The 20268-nt window shown below is 40.0% G+C and overlaps 1 protein-coding gene across 2 annotated transcripts in view; it reads right to left on the bottom strand.

Moving 5' to 3' along the window:
* AMPH (amphiphysin) overlaps window positions 1–20268 on the bottom strand; it is a 126150-nt gene that overhangs the window by 35598 nt on the left and 70284 nt on the right. For both annotated transcript variants that reach the window (XM_088167845.1, XM_014892605.2), the window contains exons 3-9: window positions 19816–19870; window positions 11205–11299; window positions 6754–6849; window positions 5928–6035; window positions 5459–5544; window positions 3794–3869; window positions 2844–2926 (exon numbers count right to left, since the gene is read on the bottom strand). In XM_088167845.1, coding sequence (XP_088023971.1) covers window positions 2844–2926; window positions 3794–3869; window positions 5459–5544; window positions 5928–6035; window positions 6754–6849; window positions 11205–11299; window positions 19816–19870 — 599 coding nt within the window. The remainder of the gene's footprint in view (window positions 1–2843; window positions 2927–3793; window positions 3870–5458; window positions 5545–5927; window positions 6036–6753; window positions 6850–11204; window positions 11300–19815; window positions 19871–20268) is intronic.

The following is a 20268-nucleotide window of genomic DNA, read 5'->3' as shown; positions in this document are numbered from 1 at the left end:
AAAACAACCCAGCCAAGATTATTATAAAGATATCACTATTTAAAAGGACAAATCACAAGAGTTATAAACAAGCAGCAGTCAAGTGACTTCAACAGAGCTCTGCTGATACTAAGAAAAGCTCTGATGAAGTTACAGAAAGCATCTACCCTTCTCATGAAAGGACCTGGTGCAAACACTGCGAAAATATTCAGCTACCTAGATACACTGAAAGCTTACAGTGAGGGAAGCTATGAACTACAGTACTCAACAACCACAGTACTCAGTAAGAACGACTCCTACACATCCTCAGGGAGAGCAGAAGCACTACCTGTTTGAGACCACAGCATAAACATGATCCTAATGCTAACACAAGAAAACTGTTCTTTGCAAGGACAAACTTAGCTCACACTCACCACCTCTTTCTGTAGAAATATTAAAAGAGAAAAAATAAGCAGTCATTAAGAAATTTATGTCCCAGGTACAATATTTGCCTTCAGGATATTCAGTAGCATACAAGTTTTTAAGATGTTTCTTTTTATGCAATTCTTTGAAAGAAAGATTAGATACTGTACTTGTCTAGTATCAACTTCTCACGCATCTAAAAGGAAAGCAGTTTTATCTCATGAAAACCCACTTGTGAGCCTTTTAGATTATCATCACTAATGATGGAAGTCAAAATCTATCCAGATTTTCCCACATGGCTCTGCAAACAGTACTGCAAAAGATAATAACAAAGTAACTGAAGGAATGGATTTTTAGAAAGCTTTTTAAAAATAAGTTCACACTACATTAAATGACCTCTAGTAATTTGCAGCAAAAATAATCTTGCTTTTTTTCTCTCAATGATGGACTGAATAATTCAGTGGGAACACACATGTGCATGTTGGACATGGTCTAAAAGACACAGGTGGATAAAATACCTGTTGTTTATAAAAACCACTTGAAATCTTCTAACACTACATGATTTTACATCACATAAAAGTGTTTTACATATCCTTTCTGGAAACATAGCTCAGTTTGCGAGTTCATCCTAATTGAGCCAAAGATAACAGCTCTGAAGGCAATACGTAAAATACGAGCATGGATAATCACTGAAATAATCTAGAATACAAATTTGAATGATGTGCCTATAAGGTAGTTCTTAATTTTGCATTATGTCAGAAGTTTCAGTATTTCATTCTTTGTTCTTTGTTCTTCCAAAGTGAGATTAAAACAAATGTAGGAATATCTGCCATATTTTTGAGGCAGACATTGCTTGCTAATCTACCTCCGTCTTGAGGGCGAATTAGCTGTAGCTATGTGAGGAACCAATTTAATTTTTATTTATGCCTCAACATGATCTGGTTTTTGTGTTATAAACTGATTTTCTGACACTGGGTGGAGAATTTCTACGTGGGCTGAGCCCTTACACATGGCACGTGCAGCAGGTGGCTAGCACACATGAGTGGGAAGACCGCTGACATTACAGCCCCTGCAGAAAATGGAGACTTCATCTGATAATCAGGGCAGGCAAAACTCCCACCACTGGCCTGGCAAGAGACTCCCTTTGCAGGCATGAAAAACTCCCCTGCCTGCCCAATGGTGATCCTCAAAGGAGCAGACAATGGGAGGAGCCTGAGCCCATAAAAACATTTGAGCGTGGCTCAACCACTCCCCACTGTCCCAGTGTCTTGGCTGGGGGGCTCATCTGGAGGTTTGGCTGGGTTGGCCCCCTGCTCCCTGCTTCTTCCCTGACTGTCTCCCCTGTCCCATCTACTCTGCTTTGCCTCCATGTGGGGCCCTGTTGGCTGTAGCCATTAGTGCCACTCTCACATGCTCCAGATGGATGCTGATTACGCTCCCCAGGATTCTGGCGGTAACATTCTGACCTCCTTTATCTCTCTCCTTCTTGCTTTTCCCTTCTCTGCTTAACTTTCTATCCCTCTCCTTCTCCTTATATCCTTCTTTATCAATAGATAGTTTCTCAGATATAATATTTGCCTCATTTGTGCTTGATTTTGCCCAAGAATTCCATTAAAAAGTATCTCCTGCAGTTTCCCTTAGAGTGGGATGCGAAAAGCTGCAAATTGTTCCAATTGCTTCTGGCTAGTTGGGATTAAATGGAAATTCAGGCTTTATATATTAACTCTAAATAGCATTGTGTCTTGATAAGTCTCACTGTTTTACATTTCAACCTTTTCTGCACATCAGTATTAGAAATAAAATCATGGCTGAAAGGCTACATTTGTTGAAAGCAAAAAATCAGAAATACTGTACTGGTATCCACTGACCTTAAGAAATCACCATCTGATTTTAAACTCCTTTTGGTTTTGTGCTTTAAAATAAGATTGCGCTTGAAAGTCTTTAAAAAATGGTATTTTGTGACATTCTCTTTATTTCAGCTTTTCTGCTTTTATGATGCACCCTCAGATCTTCACTTTTCCCCGTAAGTAGAAGAGATAAAAGCTGACGTCAAAGGTTGGGATTCTCACCTAATAATAGGAGCTAAACACGTCTCAATATTTCAAAGCTTTAAACAAATTATGAGAGTTAGCAACATTGCTGTAAATTAAGCATCTAAGAATAAATGAGCTATACACTTAGTTGGTGCAAATTGATGTAGCTTGGCTAAATTGAAACAGCCTTCATTCTTTTTTTGTTTTTGAAAGGACTTTCTAGAAAAATAGTGAAGAAGGAAGCTATGCATCTTTAATTCTGTTGAAAAGAACTTCATCCCAGATACCTTCATCTACCATCCTGAACAAATGCCTGTTACCATGGTGTGCAGCAATCACTACAATTGGTGTAGGTGATAACTACATCACAAAGTAACAAAGCCACAAAGCCTACAGCAATGCAATTCATTAAAAAGGCAATAAATTCACCTTGGTGCCCCTTGAATGGTGAAGGCCTTGTCTGCATGCTGATCTCCCAGCTTTGTCATCACTTCATATAGTTTGTGACATAACTGCGAAAACAAAACAGTTGCCTGAGTTTATGTGAACTACAGTCATGATTAAAAACACAGGTGATAAATCTGGTCTGATAAATGATAACTTGATAACTTTGTGTTACAGTATAAAACCTTCCAAAAATTCTCAGTGCCATGTATAGCAAAAGCCTAAACAGAAACATGTCAAAATCCATAGAATCGAAGATAATAGCAGTTCTTCAAAAGCATGAGCTGTTTTTTAGAGAACAGCTTCATAAGTGTGACTGACTGCTATGTGAGCTCTGATGAAGGAAGTCATCTGAAGTTTAAAGCAATATGGGCAGCCAAGAAGATCCATGTTTTCCCCTGAAAAATCCAATCCAAATTTCCACAGAGCTTCAATAAAGTGAGTTTTCAAAAAAAATTTTGGTTTCAATTTGAAGGTTGCTATAGATGATATGCTACTATCTAGCCAGGTACATTCAAAAGATCCTCAATGAAACTGCTTGATTTCCCTAACAGTCACAGATAAAATATTGCATTTTTGACAATACATATAGCAGACTTGAAGAGAATGTCTGACATGTTTTCCTTGTACTGATTATAGCAAAGAGGAGCTTAGCAATTGGACACAGCAAAAATACTGAAGGCAACAGTAAATTATCAAAATAGAAAGTGAATTTAGCTCTACAACTGATAATGTGCTGCAATTCAAAATTGTAGGGGCTGCTCCATCCTTAAGGAGAGAACAAATATGGCAAGCAGAAATGAAAATGATGATTATACCACAAATCTGGATCTATGGCAAATTCTCATGTGTGCCTCAGCTAAATTTTTACTATGAGACATTTTTTAGCTGTCATGCATAACATAATCCATTATACATGAGATAGTTTTACTCACTAAAGCTATTTCCTTGTGAAACTTGGCTTCAAGGCTGGATACATTTTTGAAGGTGTTCACATAGAAGCCAATTCGTCTACGAAGGATGGCACAAAGAAAGGAAAAAGAGAATAAAAGATATGTGTAGGAGGGCCACAAAGGCAGATTAATTAACTGTTTTCTGGACTACAAGCAACACTCTTGACTATTACTCTCAGCAAAGCAAATGATGAAATGTCAGAATTTCAGACTAGTTTGTTCATGATTATTTCCTTTAGTGTTAAAATACGTATTTTGCACCATCCAGTCAACCAAGTTGAGACTATTCACATCAGATGTTTTAAGCTTTTTTTAAAGAAGAGTGGAAAAGTGCAGTACAAGCACAGGGAAGACATCCATTTCCCACCAGACAGCACACAACCATTTCTTGAAAGCAGAAAGGTACCATTCTGGCACTGTGAGGCCCTGTGCCCAAATCTTATCACAGCATCAAGGAGATGCAGTTGTGTCTGGGGTCAGCTTTAATGTATACAGCTCAGTACAGCCCAGGAATGGGTGTCCCAAGCTCAGCTCTGAAACACATGCACATGTATATAAGAGAAATATAGACTAGACATTTCTGTGCATGTAGTCAAGAATATGCTTATTTGGGGGCAATGATTACATGATTCTGCATTTCAAAAGTAGAAGCTGTTTTCTTAGGTTTTGTTTTATTCTATTTCCTATTTAAAACTTTCAAGTATAATTTCTCCCAACTTTTATTAACAAAAATTATCTTTGGAATAAGAATAAGCCTGCAAAATGTCAACTTAATAGATAGTTTTATTTCTGAAGAATTGTAATAACTGAAATAGAGGACTCCAAAAGCAATTGCTTTCTAAATTATGTGTATTGCTCAAATTAAATTCTACCTTTTCCTGAGACTAGATACTGCTTTTTTATACAAAATTTACTGAAGTAAAAGGGCCCTTACTCTAAGTCATTAATATGCAGTTTTACTTTTAGTAGGCCCATAAAACAAATATCTTGAAGGTTTACACTGGCAGAAACACAACAGGAAAATCCTCTACTGGTCTGAAATTTAACATGATTTAATTTAGAAGGCAGAGAAGACAAAGGATACTTCATACTTCCACTCCAGATTGTTAACTGTTAAAGAACATAACAGACTAATGAGATGCTTATTTTTTTATTGTTTTTGTTCTCCCATTCATATTGTCTGCATTTTCTGTATAAACACAATTCATGCTTAAACATCTTGACTGAATGACCTATGCCATGAAATCATTTAACATCACAACATAATCAGTGCAAAACTATAAAATGTGTCTTCTGGTGTAGTTATAATAAAAAATGACCTATAAGTAGACCCAAATCACCACAGACTATTCTGTGCTCTAGTGTAATTATTTACTCACAAAATGGAAACCTTTTTGCACCTCAGATGAAGAGACGGTAATGAATCTTAAGTGCCAACATACATTGAAAGCAGTAAATGTAAGTACCCTCAGAGTACATATATTTTTGGAGCACTTGCATACATTTTTCCTTTTATTATTTCAAGAACGTAATGGATGGAATCTTCAAGAACCCAGCAATCCATTTTCTATCAGCTCATTAAATTCCCCTGATTTCCTTTCCTTACTCCCCATGCAAGCCTTGAATATAGTATCTCTCCAGGCTTACCGTGACCACAGAGATGGCAACTCTTCTTGCAAGTCAGTGTTAAACTCTTCAAACACTTTCTGTGCCTTTTGAAATTCTTCCTCTGCCTAAACCAAAATGAAACAGGTGACTTCTAAAATCACTATGACATAACAAAACCAAAATTTTTTTTTTGTGGTTTTCTTGGTGGGACTTTCAAAATTTTTATTAACAAAGAATGTTACTCCCACACCATAGATGCCAATACAGGATTTGCTGTTCCCTCAGTCTTATCAAGAGAGCAAGTTAGGTCTCAAATGGGACTCCTTCGTAAAAGAGGATGAGCATGCCTACCACATGAACCAAGGTGCTGAATACACACTTATTCTTAGAGATACCATTATTTCTAAGAGAGCAAAAGGAAGAGAAATTCTGTGCTCTGTCTCTGTAAAGAAAAAAATGCCACCCAATCTCCCCAAGCCTTCTGCCAGCATGTTTCTGATTGTGCTACCTTGGTGATTCTGCCCTCATCTTTTCTTTTTGAGCTCTGCAAGGCTTCCAGATGATGTCTTGCACTGTCGTAGTCCACTAGCTTTCTGCTTCGTTTTGCAATGCGAGTCTGTACAGGGGTAGAAATGAAAGTAAATATGAGGAGCAGTTTTTAAAAACCCTTTTTACTTATGCTGTCAATTTAGTTTTTGACATATTTTTATTCTCCCTTCTCTAGTGTTCATATCTGAATTATTATATCATGCAGGAGGAACATGGAAATGGTAAAAAAGACAAATTAATCATGTTATTTTAAAAAATGAATCAATTTATAGATAGTTTGGAAAGGGTTTTCATGGGTGTAGGGCTTACAGGCCTTAGAGTTGAGGTATCAGCATTACATAAGGCTTGTCACATTCTCTAGAATCAGCGAACCTGTTAAACTCATGGTAACACTAGCTTTCCCCCTTATATATAGTGTGAAAATTCAGCAATGAATGCATTTTTTCTAGAGTTGGAAAAATGTTAAAATATACTTCTCCGTATAATTGTTCTGACACATACCTAAAATACTAAAGAAACAGGAGCAGAAGAAAAGCATCAAGGTTCCCTCTACAAAAGCTATTTTACTTCCAAGTACGGTGAAAAATATTTTTGTTCACTTGGAAAATCAGCCCTGCCTAATGTTAGGACTTTACTTACAGAACAATATCTTGTACATTACATGAGAGCATGACTTCCACCTCCCACCCTTTTAAAGTTTTTATTGCTTGTAATCTAATTTTCAATTTATTTTGCAGCTGAACAGAACTTTAAAAATTGTATTTTATAGAAAATCATTACTCTACTTTGATATCAGGAAATTGTCCTAGATATGTATCCAGCGTTAACAATGACCCATCCACCAGTTTTTGATGGAAGTCTTCCCAAAGTTCATCACATTTCTGAAAAGGCAGAAAGGAGAAAAATGTACTTAGTAGTTTAATGCCACTCTAAACCTAGGAGAAATACAAATGTAATTGGCAAAGATTAATCTTTCTTGAGTTTTAAAATATGCTTTATGGAAATAAATCAGAGCATAAACCTAAAGTGAATGAAAAGGAATACCTTTATATTTCAATTCACAACAAACTAAGATTAAACTTAATAACTAGTTTGTGTTTTCATTATTTCAAATAGTAAGTGCTATGTGAAAATAAGAATGTCATGGATTCAAGGTGTTCCTCAGGGTTTCAGGTCCCTCAGGGCCACTAACGCAGAATCTGAACCTGGCCTAACTCTTGTGTCTAAGTGTTCACTGATGATGAACCTCGCTTACAGAGAAAGGAAGTGCAACAAAAAATAGAAAATAAAGGGAAAGGTTTTTCCATCTCATTCTTTTTATGTCATTAAGGTCCATTTGATGAAACGGCTGATGTAGACAAGAACTCTAGCTTGTGCTGCTGGAGAACTGGAATGAGAGAGAGGAAACATCTCAAGATCAGCTGGCAAAATAAGCAAAATCTGCACCCCCACTACTCTCCTCTGCCCTGAAAGTACAGTGTTTTTCCCCAGTCCTTTTATGGAGCTCTGGTGTAGTCACCAGGAGAAACTCCCTGTGGTTTTCTATTTTTATAAACATATTAATGTAGCTCATGTGACAAGGACTCAATGGGTGAGATTCCTTCCTAGAAGCAAATCCTGTTACACAGACATAGTACTTGAGGTCCTGGGTTCTCCACTGAACAAATCAATAGCACATGTTAAACATCCTGATTCTCCCTTTCTTTCCACATTTCAAAAATCACTTAACCTTCCCTTTGATGGGAGGGAGGCTAATGGGTGTAAAAACTGCAGGGCTGTTATCCTCGCTGACAAGCCTGGAAAACTATTCCCAAGTGTTTATCCTAACCTGCTATACAACATATTATAAATGCTGTGTGATGCCAGCTTTCAGTTCATTAATTTCCTATTCTAACAGAGTCCCTAATGAATTATTAGAATCTATTAAACATGTTTAAAAGAAATACCTCATTTATTAACACAGCATTTAATCACAGTGGTCTACAAAGCACCACAGCATTAGATTATAGCAAGCAACTGCCAGTCTTGTGTGTTTGCCTTTGCATCCTGCTGATACGTATTTTGAACAAATTAAAATAATGGAGATTTTCTGAAAGCTAATGAACTCAAACAACATTGCTAAAGGATTCTTTAAGCCATCACCTTTCCTATCATACAGAATAAGGTATTTTAAGCAGATCCCTTTTGGAATGATCATTTATATCCTAAACTGAATAAATACGTAATTCTTTTTTACTTTAGGTTGAGATCACAGAATTACAGAATCACAGATCAGCTAGGTTGGAAAAGATCTTTGTGGTCATCAAGTCCAACCTATGACCTAACACCACCTTAGCAACGAGGCTATGGCACTAAATGCTACATCCAGTCTTTCTTGAACACCCCCAGGCATGGTGACACCACCACCTTCCTCGGCAAGTGATTCCAATGTCCAATCACTCCTGTAAAAAATTCTTCCTAATGTCCAGCCTAAACTTCCCCTGCCATGGTTTAAGGCTGTATCCTCCTGTCCAGTTGCTGGTTTCCTGGGAGAAGAGACTGACCTCCACTTGGCTACTACGTCCTTTCAGACAGTTGTAGAGAGTGAAAAGATCCCCCCTGAGCCTCCTTTTCTCCAGGCTAAACAACCCAGTTCCCCCAGCCACCCCTCATGGGACTTGTGTTCCAGACCCTTCACCAGGCTTGTTGCCCTTCTCTGGACATACTCCAGCATCTCAACATCCTTCCTAAATTGAGGGGCCCAGAACTGGACACAGCACTCAAGGTGTGGCCTCACCAGTGCTGAGTACAGGGGAAGAATGACCTCCCTGCTCCTGCTGGCCACACTATTGCTGATCCAGGCAATATCAATATCAACAGGATGTCCTGGCCTTCTTGGCCACACAAGCACACTGCTGGCTCATGTCCAGGCTGCCATCAATCAGTACCCCCAGGTCCTTTCTGCCTGACCTTTGTTCAGCCACTCTGTCCCCAGCCTGTAGTGCTGCAGGGAGTTGTTGTGACCAAAGTGCAGGACCCAGCACTTAATCTTGTTAAACCTCATATTGTTGGATTCAGCCCATTAACCCAACCTGTGCAGGTTGCTCTGCAGAGCTCTTCTACCCTCCAGCAGATTGATATTCACACCCAACTTGGTGTCAGCTGCAAATCTGCTAATGGTAGACTCAACCCCTTCATCCAGATCATCAGTAAAGATCTTAAACAGGACTGGGCCCATACACAGATTCCTGGGAGACATTAGCAGTGACTGGCTACCAGCTGGATGCAGCACCATTCACCACCACTGTCTGGGCCTGGCCATCCAGCCAGTTCTTAACCCAGCAAAGAGTGCTCCTGTCCAAACCATGGGTGGCCAGCTTCCCCTGGATTATTTCATGGGAGATGGTGTCAAAGACTTTGCTGAAGTCCAGGTAGACAACATCCACAGCCTTCCTCACATCCACCAGGTGGGTCACCTGGTCATAAAAGGGGATAAGGTTGGTTAGGTAGGACCTGCCTCTCCTAAAACCATGCTGGCTGGGTCTGATCCCCAGGCTGTCCTGTGTGATTGCACTCAAGATGATCTCCATAACTGTGCCAGGCATCCAAGTCAGGCTGACAGGTCTGTAGTTTCCTGGATCCTCCTTTCAGTCCTTATGGATGGGCATCACATCAGCCAGCTTCCAGTCATCTGGGACCTCCTGAATAATCGAGACTGATGATAAATGATGGAGAGCAGACTGATGGTAAATAACGGAGAGCAGCTTAGTGAGCTCTTCTGACAGCTTCCTCATCACTCCAGCATTGATCCCATCTGGTCCCACAGGCTAGCAAACATTGAAGTGGCTCAGTTGGTCACTAACAGCTTCCTTCTGGATTAGGGGGGATCTATTCTGCTCCCTGTCCCTATCTACTTGCTTAAGAGGCCATCTGTCCTGACAATAACCTGTTTTATTGCTGACAATTGAGGCAAAGGTAGTGTTAAGTACCTCGGCCTCTTCCTCATCTTTGGTAAATATATTCCCCACCATGTCCAATAAAGAATGGCGGTTTTGCTTGGTCCTTCTTTTGCTATTAATATATTTATAGAATACATATATATATTTTATTTTTATATATATATATACTTTTTATTATCCTTTACAGAAGTGGCCAGTTTAAGTTCTAACTGAGCTTTTGCCACTCTAATTGATGCATAAATATACCTTTGTGATTATGTACCAAAAAAACCAGGAGATTTTGTAATATTGCCTATGAGTCTCTTATTAAGAAAACACACCTATCTTTACATCTAATAGAGTTTAAGAGCTGAATTTTGGTCCTTTCACACTCAACTACAAATTTCTGAGTGTAAAATCTAATAGTCTACAGATAAAAGATAAGGTGCTACAGCAAGATGCGTCATGAGATTTCCCTGCTGTTTAACCTAAAACAATATAAAAAACGAAATCAAATAAAACAAAAATTATGTGTCTTAAATTGGGCAGTTTGGAAGTTGGGTGTTTTAAAATCAAAACTCCTTGCAGCAGGGAAGGGTAGGAGAAGGCAGCCATAGAGAAGAAAAGCAATCTGTACCCTGCTCTGTATTCAGGTTTACTGTTAACTATATTATCAAGGAGGCCTTGCAAACTGAATGCCAGGTGGTTAAAAGCTTCATTGACAACCGTTTGCACTTTCTTGACACCACTATCACATTTGCTCACAGAATTTCCCCAGAACTGAGGCTCTTTAAGCAGGCACTTCAGAGCACCTCAAGTCAAATTCCTGCTGTGTTGTCCAGAAAAGCCTAGTCTTCTCTAACCACTGGAGGAAAGTAAAAAGTAAAAATAAATAGTGTCCTGAACTGTAATTTGCCTTTAAATTCCATATTCTTCTCAGAGAGAGGTGTGTCTCATAAGATACCCTGTTTAGTACCACTGGCTCAACAGTTGTTACACAGCACAAAAGGATAAGCAGATTTGATAATTTTTAACATTCTTTTGAACTGAGAATCCTGACTGTAAAATTGCATGTAAGATACCTTTGTACAAACTTGTCAGTCAGATGCTGTTAGGACCAATTCTGTTCACACTGACATTATCTCAGTGGGAGCTTTTATCAGCTAATTCATACAACAGACACTTCTTATATGCTGAGAAAACAGGATTTAATACTACATGAAGGATTAAGGTCAATTATGGATGCACACTTCTCCTCAACAGCTCAGATTAATCCACTTGCATCCAAAAAACTTTTTCCCTCTTTCCATACATCTTACCTCCCCGATCATTTTCACATCTTCACGTCCATACCAGTCTGGCTCATACACTTCATGGAGAGACTCTGTAAGCTTCTTTGAGGCATCTTGCATTCCTGCAGTTAGACAGAAAGAGGAACATTTAAGCACAAACTACAAGAAATATCTTTATTTCCAGCCACATGTACCCACTATACTTTTCCCTCTGGCAAATTTAGAAAAGAGATATCTGAACTTGGGGAGAGTGGTGTAATGGACATGGTTTTATGAAGAATCTTGTATGGCCACCCAGTAGGCTTAGAATTTGTGGAGCCCAATGATTATTTATGTTTGCAACAGGGTGGTGCCTGCAGAGGATTGGGTAAAGTCAAACTGATCAGTCACTTTTGGAGCTCTTGCTACCACAGGTGGAACAAGAATAGGGACTATTGATGATTATTACTCTGTAATACACAGAGGAGCTGGCTTAAATGTAAAATAACTTCAATGATATTATAAGAAAGGGCCTAAATCCATCTTCAGTGAGATCAGTTTGATCCCAAGGAATAAAAAAACCACCCTCAGGCACTGGGGTTTGCATTTTGATACAGCACGAATCCATTAGATGCTGAATATGGTTCTGAATCCAGTGAAACCAAATTCATCTCACCTAACTTTCTAAGAGTTCAGAATTAGTAGTTTTAAAATGATAATTTTTATTTCAACTTCTTTGCAAATATTCAACAACACCTGAATTTCTTATTTAGCATTAACTTTTTTTTTAAAAGCACTAGTCAAAATCTGTTTGCTATCTTAAAAATGTCTCTAAGTATGACCTTCAGATTTAACTGCTCAGTGAATGAGTTTGGGAATAACATCAATATTTTTGTTTTCTGCCCAAAGAAACATTCACAAGTGGAAAAGGAAAATTAATTTGAAACTTGAATGTGTAGAAGAGCAGACTTGATCCAGTTAGTTGGTATTCCATCATGCACTCCCAAAACACATGTAAATATGACAGGAAAATAAATGCAGGAATGCACACTTCCTAGTAAGAAAATGGTGATCTATGGAATGGATAGGATAGGAAAACAGATACTGAAAAAGCTGAAAGTACACACTTGTTCTCTCCTTGAGTACAAAGGAGGGAATGGCATGGGGGAGAACAAGTATAAAGAAAATATCAGTGTTTAGAGGGTACAAGCTTTCATCTTTAAATCAAAAGGTACTGAGCCAAAACAGAATATTTCATTTCTACAGGAATTATCTTGGGGCGGGGGGTTAATGACAGCGCTCATCCTAGACTATTAGGATAGCACAAGAATTAAGATGTATTTCTTCCTTTTCTCCTTCATGGCTAACTCTTAGGATGATGTATCTTCAGATAAAAAAGTGTTCCTCTGAATAAAAAGGACTTTTTTTTTTGCCTTAGAATATACTAAATTACAATAAAATACAGGTGATCTTATATTTTCAGGCAGGACTAATTTAAAATCTTTAATGTCACTGCAAATTAATCAACTCAAGAGGAAAGCCAAAACCAACAGAGTTTTGCTTAGGAAGGCTGCTTCTCTCCAATCAGGGTGAACGTACAAACCAGGGGGGTTTGCTCATCCCTGCTCACACTTGATCCTTTCTGATACCTGAACTTCTGCCCTCAAGCACTCTCTGTGTGGTAAACTTGTGGCAGAGGTTCCTGTGGCAGGCAGGCTAACACAGCTGCTAGATAATCCCTCCTGCAGCTTGCACTCAGCTTGGTCACAGAACACACTGACACCTTTTCCTAGACTTTCCCTCCTAAGTACTACAGGACTCAGGCATAAATCTGCTTAAGAGAATAAGTAAAACACACCTAATATGCCATGTTTGAGCCATATCAAAACTGCACCAACTTCTACACTTTTTTTTCTGTTCTGAGAATTGGATAATCCTTCATTCCACCACATTCCGGTAAAAAATATCAGTCAAATGCAGCTGCAGTGTCAGGCTCATGGGCAGTAAAGTATTTGGCTTTTTCAGTCAGGGGCTAAAATCTGAAATTTCCAGGCTAAGATCATCCATCCTACTCCCTCTGACTGCATCTATACCAGGTTTACTGCAATATACCAAATGAGTGAAGAGGTAAATACCAATCCATTGAATCCCCAGTCTTTTTCATGCCTCTGGACATAAACTTATGCATCCAAGGATTTTTTTATGTGGCTGGTTTCCACGTAGAATTATTTCTTACACACTGGTACCTTTTATACATTATTCAGCACTAAATTTAAGAGGATTAGTGTCAGTCATAGACTGCAGGCTCTCTTGGCTGTTTTTAACTGCTATCACTGAGAAAGATAAATTATTAAAAGCAAGTCATTAAAGTACTAAGAAATATAAAAAGTACTATGAAATGTGAAAAGAATTTTTACTGCTTATGAACAGCAGAAATTTATATTTAGTATCAGTTGTTTCATTCAGTACTACTTGTTAGTAATTGGGTCCTTTATTTAATAGCTAAAAGTGCCAAAATATTTGAACAACTTAGGAAAAAAGTTGCTAAACAATCCAGTTACTGAAGACTGAGCTTCTCAGATTAAATGATCCCTATTTCTATGGGGAAAAGCCTCTGTCCCTGGAGTCTCCAAAAATTCTAGAGGCCTCCTTGTGATAGGCATCCTGGGGGTGGCAGTGAGAGACATTCCCATTAAGCACATCAGAGATGGGGAAGGGTAGGTGACTCTTTACCATCACAGTTCCAATGTACTCAAGCTCCCATGGAGAATGAGACTGCCCTGGAACAGGATGTTAGCTGTAGAACTCATATGCTGTGGGGTTTCCTCACTCCCCTGCAGGGTGATCTAGCTTGAATGATAGAGAAATTTCCGTTTTCCTGATGGGGTGAGACATCTTAGTCTGGCTCTTAATACTACTTTTGTGGTTCTTCAGGGAAATGACCTGCCCTGCCATAAGCACTGTATTTGTTATTGCTAGTAATTAATTACAGTTCCTATTGGAACAATTCAATCATTTCATTATTCATTAATACATTTTGCAGAAAGATGATGAATAGTTTAATGGCTTTTAAGAAATTACACTACTGATTTTAAGATTTCTGTATCTGAAGGATATGTGCAGTTCTGTCAGCCACAGACTGACAATTAGACAGCAGAACAGCTTACAGACCTCAAAAATCTCGCCTCCCCTTCCTGTACACCAGTTACTCTTTATCACTACATCAAGTCACCAAAGTGTATGGTGCTTTCTTTTTCTCATGCAGGACTACTTTTTACCTCTCTCACCTTGCCACCTGCATGAAGATCCATGTTTATTCTTCCCCATTTGCACTGGTACTTGCAAATAACTCGGGGTAGAGAATGGGTGACTCATTTAGAGTCTCTATAACAATTGGCCTGTAAAACCATTCAAGTCCCTCATAGCTCTCAAAAGCTTAAACATAAACCATGAGGTATAAAACCCAGATATATATTGCCAAGGAGACTGGAAGAGACACAAGACTGAGGCATGAGATGAGTAAAGCTATGGGGGATAGCACACAGTCTCATCAGTACAAACACCACTGATACATAGCAGACATTTCTAGGAGTCAAGTGGCAAGATGGACGTCGTCAGATCCCAACAGAGGTAATTAATAAGATCACTGCAATGTCTCCACCTACCAACAAGAAGGAAACACAAGCTTTCCTAGGTGCCATAGGCTTTTGGAGAATGCACATTCCTGAGTACAGCCAGATTGTGAGCCCTCTCTACCTGGTTACCCTCAAGAAGAATGATTTCCACTGGGGCCCTGAGCAGCAGCAAGCCCAGATCAAGCAGGAGATTGCTCATGCAGTAGCCCTTGGCCCAGTCAGGACGGGACCAGATGTGAAGAACGTGCTCTACTCTGCAGCCGGGAACCATGGTCTGTCCTGGAGCCTGTGGCAGAAGGTGCCTGGTGAGACTTGGGGTCGACCACTGGGATTCTGGAGCAGAAGCTACAAAGGATCTGAAGCCAACTACATTCCCACAGAAAAGGAAATCTTGGCCGCCTATGAAGGAGTTCAAGCTGTCTCAGAGGTGATTGACACAGAAACACAACTCCTCCTGGCACCCCGACTACCAGTGCTGGGCTGGATGTTCAAGGGAAAGGTGCCTTCCACACATCACGCCACTGACACCACATGGAGCAAGTGGATTGCTCTCATCACTCAGCGCGCCCGTATTGGGAATCCAAATCGCCCTGGGATTCTGGAAATCTGGCCTGAAGGTGAGACTTTTGGATTGTCTTCTGAAGAAGAAGAGGAGCAAGTGGCACGTGCTGAGGAAGCCCCACCATCTAATGAGCTACCAGAGGCTGAAAGACGATATGCCCTCTTCACTGATGGTTCCTGCCGAATTGTAGGCACTAATCGGAAATGGAAAGCTGCAGTATGGAGCCCCACACGACAACTTGCACAAGCTACCGAGGGACAAGGTGGATCGAGTCAGGTCGCAGAGCTAAAAGCCATCCAGTTGGCTTTGGATATTGCTGAACGAGAGAAGTGGCCAAGGCTCTATCTCTACACTGACTCATGGATGGTAGCTAATGCTCTGTGGGGATGGCTGGATCACTGGAAAAAGGCCAACTGGCAAGGCAGAGGGAAACCCATATGGGCAGCTGAGATTTGGCAGGACATTGCTGCCCGAGTAGAGAAATTGACCATAAAGGTTCGACACGTGGATGCACACGTACCCAAAAGCCGGGCTAATGAAGAACATCACAACAACGAGCAGGTGGACCGAGCTGCCAAAGTGAAAGTATCACAGGTGGATCTAGACTGGCAGCACAAGGGAGAATCATTCCTAGCTCGTTGGGCCCATGATGCCTCTGGTCATCAGGGGAGAGATGCAACATACCAATGGGCCCGTGACCGAGGGGTGGACCTTACCATGGACAGCATCTCACAGTTCATCCACGACTGCGAGACCTGTGCCGCAATCAAACAGGCCAAGCGGGTGAAGCCTCTGTGGTATGGTGGACGATGGTCAAAGTACAGGTATGGGGAAGCCTGGCAAATTGACTACATCACCCTTCCCCAAACCCGCCAGGGCAAACGCTACGTACTGACCATGGTGGAAGCAACTACAGGATGGTTAGAGACCTACCCTGTGCCTCATGCCACTGCCCGGAACACCATCTTGGGCCTAGAAAAACAAGTCCTTTGGAGGCATGGTACACCTGAGAGAATTGAATCAGACAACGGAACCCATTTCAAGAACGGCCTTATCAACACCTGGGCCAAAGAACATGGTATTGAATGGATATATCATATCCCTTACCATGCGCCAGCTGCCGGGAAAGCTGAACGGTGTAATGGACTCCTTAAGACTACTTTGAAAGCACTTGGTGGTGGAACCTTCAGAAATTGGGAAATTAACTTGGCCAAAGCCACCTGAATGGTTAACACCCGAGGGTCCATCAATCGAGCCGGTCCTGCCCACTCTGAACCCCTGCACACAGTGGATGGGGACAAGGTCCCAGTGGTATGCATGAAAGGTATTTTAGGAAAGACTGTTTGGATTAATCCCACTGCAGGCAAAGACAAACCAATCCGTGGGATTGGCTTTGCTCAAGGACCTGGTTACACTTGGTAGGCAATGCAGAAAGATGGGGAAACCCGCTGTGTACCGCAAGGAGACCTAATTTTAAGTGAGAACTGTGTGTGAGTTTTCATTCTGTATTATATATATACATATATATATATCTGTAAGTGGGTATTGGTTTGGGTATGATGTAAATGGTAACAGAATAAGGGGTGGATTATGTCCTGGGGTACAATGCAAAAATGTGTATTCTATCACCATCTGTTGAAATGTAGGAGGGGTGGTGATCCTTATCTTTGTGGAGATATTCTCTGCTGATGTGCCATCTGATAAGATCTTGGGATGATCATCGTTATCTTTTTATAACCCATCCTTCCTCCAGAAGATATCTTCTGTTAATGGGCCATTAAGTCCTATTGTGTGACTGATAAGATTACATCATCCCATTGGGAGATGCTCCAGCTAGGGGCAGGAGCCAAGCCTTTCCTACCTAGATAAAATCTAAGATTTGGAACACCAAGGCAGCCCTTTCCACTGGATCCCAGAGGAAAGTCAGACCTTTTCCACATCATCTCTGGACCTTCAGAGGAAAACTGCACCTTCTACAGGAGCACTGCTTCAACTGAACCACATCTGTCATCCAGGAGGGCTGCAGCCACCATTTACACAGACTGCTACCAACACCCTGACTGACAGAGTGTCAGGTTGTATTCTGACTCTGTTGGTGGTCTTCTTTTATATTATTGCATGTATTTTATTTTTTTCTCTTTTTTTTTTTTCCTATTAAATTGTATTACTGACTTGGAGTCTCTCACTGGTTTTGCTTTCAAACCAGTACAACATGCTAGGAGGAAATTCTTTACTCAGAGAGTAGCGAGATACTGGAACAGGAAACCCAAAGAAGTGGATGTCCCATCCTTCAAGTGTTCAAGGTCAGGTTGGATGGGGCTCTGAGTAACCTGGTCTAGTGAGTGGCATACTATGGCAGGGAGATTTGAACTAGACTATCTTTAATATCCCTTCCAACCCAAACCATTCTATGGTTCTAAGAAATCATGCCTGGATTTGTACTTCCTACTTCCAATATCAAGTCACTCAGAAGTCATACAGCAAAATAAAACTCATTACTGAAGTTCAAATCCCAAAACCCTTTAAAATGAACTGCTTCTCTCATATAGCCAAGAGTATTAGGATGTCAAGTGCATTATTTTCCAAAAATTCAAATATATGCGATTATATGATTGACCTTTTTTCCTGCAAAATGAGCCCTTGATGACAGCATGACTCCAAATCTCTGACATCTTTGGTGCAAAAATCCCACCACTCAAGTGCCTAGGTATGGGGGTTCCCATCCATGTTTTTGTGCACAGATATTTCAAAAATCTTTTAATGATAGCAGTCATTCAAAGAATTGCAACAAAGAGACTCTAGCAGTGCTTCAGTCATCCAAAATCTGGTCTTTGGCACTATCGACCAAGTCATCTTTGAGGAAGGCTCAGCCAGAGCTGAGCATTGTGCTCTCCTGTCTTGGGTTGTGTGCTCACTCCACAGCAGCAACGTGTGCCAAGATGTGTGCCAAGGACGCCCACTGCTGGCTTGTTGACTTTGACATTTTTAAGGCTCTCATGAGTGCTTTTGACTGGATCTTTTTTAAGACATGTAGATAATAAGGTGCTAGCAAAAAATTTCATTCTGAGTAAGAAAGTCAGTCTAAATTACTTAAAGGTAGCAATAAGAAAAAGATACTAAACAGAAAAGCATAGCTAAAAATGCAACACTTAAACAATGGAAAATTTTACACCAAGACAACTACAAAACTTAGTGAAAAAAGTAGTTCATTAACGAGTAAAAAGGACCATGAGTGTAGGGTACTAGGAAAAGAAGAGAAGGATGGAGAAAGAAGATGAAACAGAGGAATGTTGTTGTCACCAATACAGAAATCAAGGCAGCAGTAAACAGCTTACGTGAGAGATAAGACATCTAGCCAAGAAACAGCATCAACCTGCAGCTTCTGAATAACCACCAATGTGTGTGGGGAAGAGTGAAAACTAAGAAAGCAAAATTAGCATTCAATGTGTTCCCCCCAAAAGACTGATGCTATAACTTCCTCTAAGAACAAAAGACATTAGTGCAAATTTGTCCGGTATGGAATTTTCCTTGGGCAACCCATCCAGAAAAGAATAGATGGTCAAAGACAGTAAGCTACTGCTTTGCTTCCCATTTTATAATTCACATCAAAAAGAGCTTTCTTACCTGCCTGTGAACAGCTGATGAAGTGTTACTATGACAGTGATTTCCAGGGATATTAATACTAATTTTCATAATTTTCCTTACTGGACTGAAGCCAGGTTAAAAATATATACACACATATATATTTATCATCTATTTATATTTATGTCAAGAAGCTACTGTCTCTCCATCAGTCACCAACTCTTATTCTCTTCCCTTTAGCATCCTACTCCTGCAAAGAGAGGTGGCATGAGAAAGAGAACACTGCATACAGTGCTCTGTTGAGTGTGCTGGATTTACAAATGTCTAGTAGGATTTAAATGACTGTTTACTTATTGCTGATATTTAAGCACTGGTTAGTGAACTTCTGCTACTTACATTTTCAATGTAATATCAAGAAACATCACATTTGACTTTTAAACTTAAAAAAAAATGATTAAGCAGCCAGAATTAGATGAGAAATCACATTATCATAGGGAGTGTGGTTTTGGAGGAAACTCGTCATCCAACTAGTAATAACCTGGAAATGTTACAGTTGTGGAGATCAAGCAATGCCTTGCCTTGCATGAGGTACTTCATATTCTAGCATTTGCAAAGATCAATAACAAGGTGTGTAGACTTTGTGGGTGCTGAAAACGCATATAACATTAAAATCTGGGCAGTGGAGGATGCACACAAAGGAGAGTCGAGGATGCAAGACTGTACATACGTGAGTTGATAGTGAAGATGCAGAATCTCTAACACCAGGTTAAAGAGAATCTTACTTGTATTTGTCTTGGTATACTTTAAACAAGCTTACTTGTCTCAATTTTTTTAAAAAAAGTTTGCTTTATGGAAGCAAGATATAAAACTTAAAAATCACCTTTAATGGCTGCTAAATATGCTCTCAGTTCTCTCTGGAGTCTGGAACCCTCTGCCTGAAAAAGAAGAAGAAAAAAAAAGCATGGAAGTGAAAAAGCATGCCAGTTATGTTTAATACCTTGAAACACGCATCCCTTATGTCAAGCAATAACTAAAAGCAACTTCAGCAGCTATCTGATTAATAGTGTCATATGTGGCAAGCATGCACAGATTCATATAAAAAGGGGGCCTGGCAAAGGAGGCTTGCATAGTGTACTCTCTAGGCTAGAATTTCTGGACTTATTTTATCAATCAGCTGTACAGGGAAGAACTCCACCCAAAGAAAGACAGGTACATTTTACAGCTAAGGTGCAGTTCAGGTCAGCTGGGCCTATAGCCTAATCTGAAACACAAAGAAGTATAATCAAAAACTGTGAACTTCCACTGGAAACCACTCAAATGAGGCCAGTCTAGA

Source organism: Sturnus vulgaris, chromosome 1, assembly GCF_052056855.1.
Source record: "Sturnus vulgaris isolate bStuVul1 chromosome 1, bStuVul1.hap1, whole genome shotgun sequence".
Taxonomy (NCBI): domain Eukaryota; kingdom Metazoa; phylum Chordata; class Aves; order Passeriformes; family Sturnidae; genus Sturnus; species Sturnus vulgaris.
The sequence above is the reverse complement of the archived record's forward strand: the minus strand, read 5'-3'. Positions and strand labels throughout refer to the sequence as shown.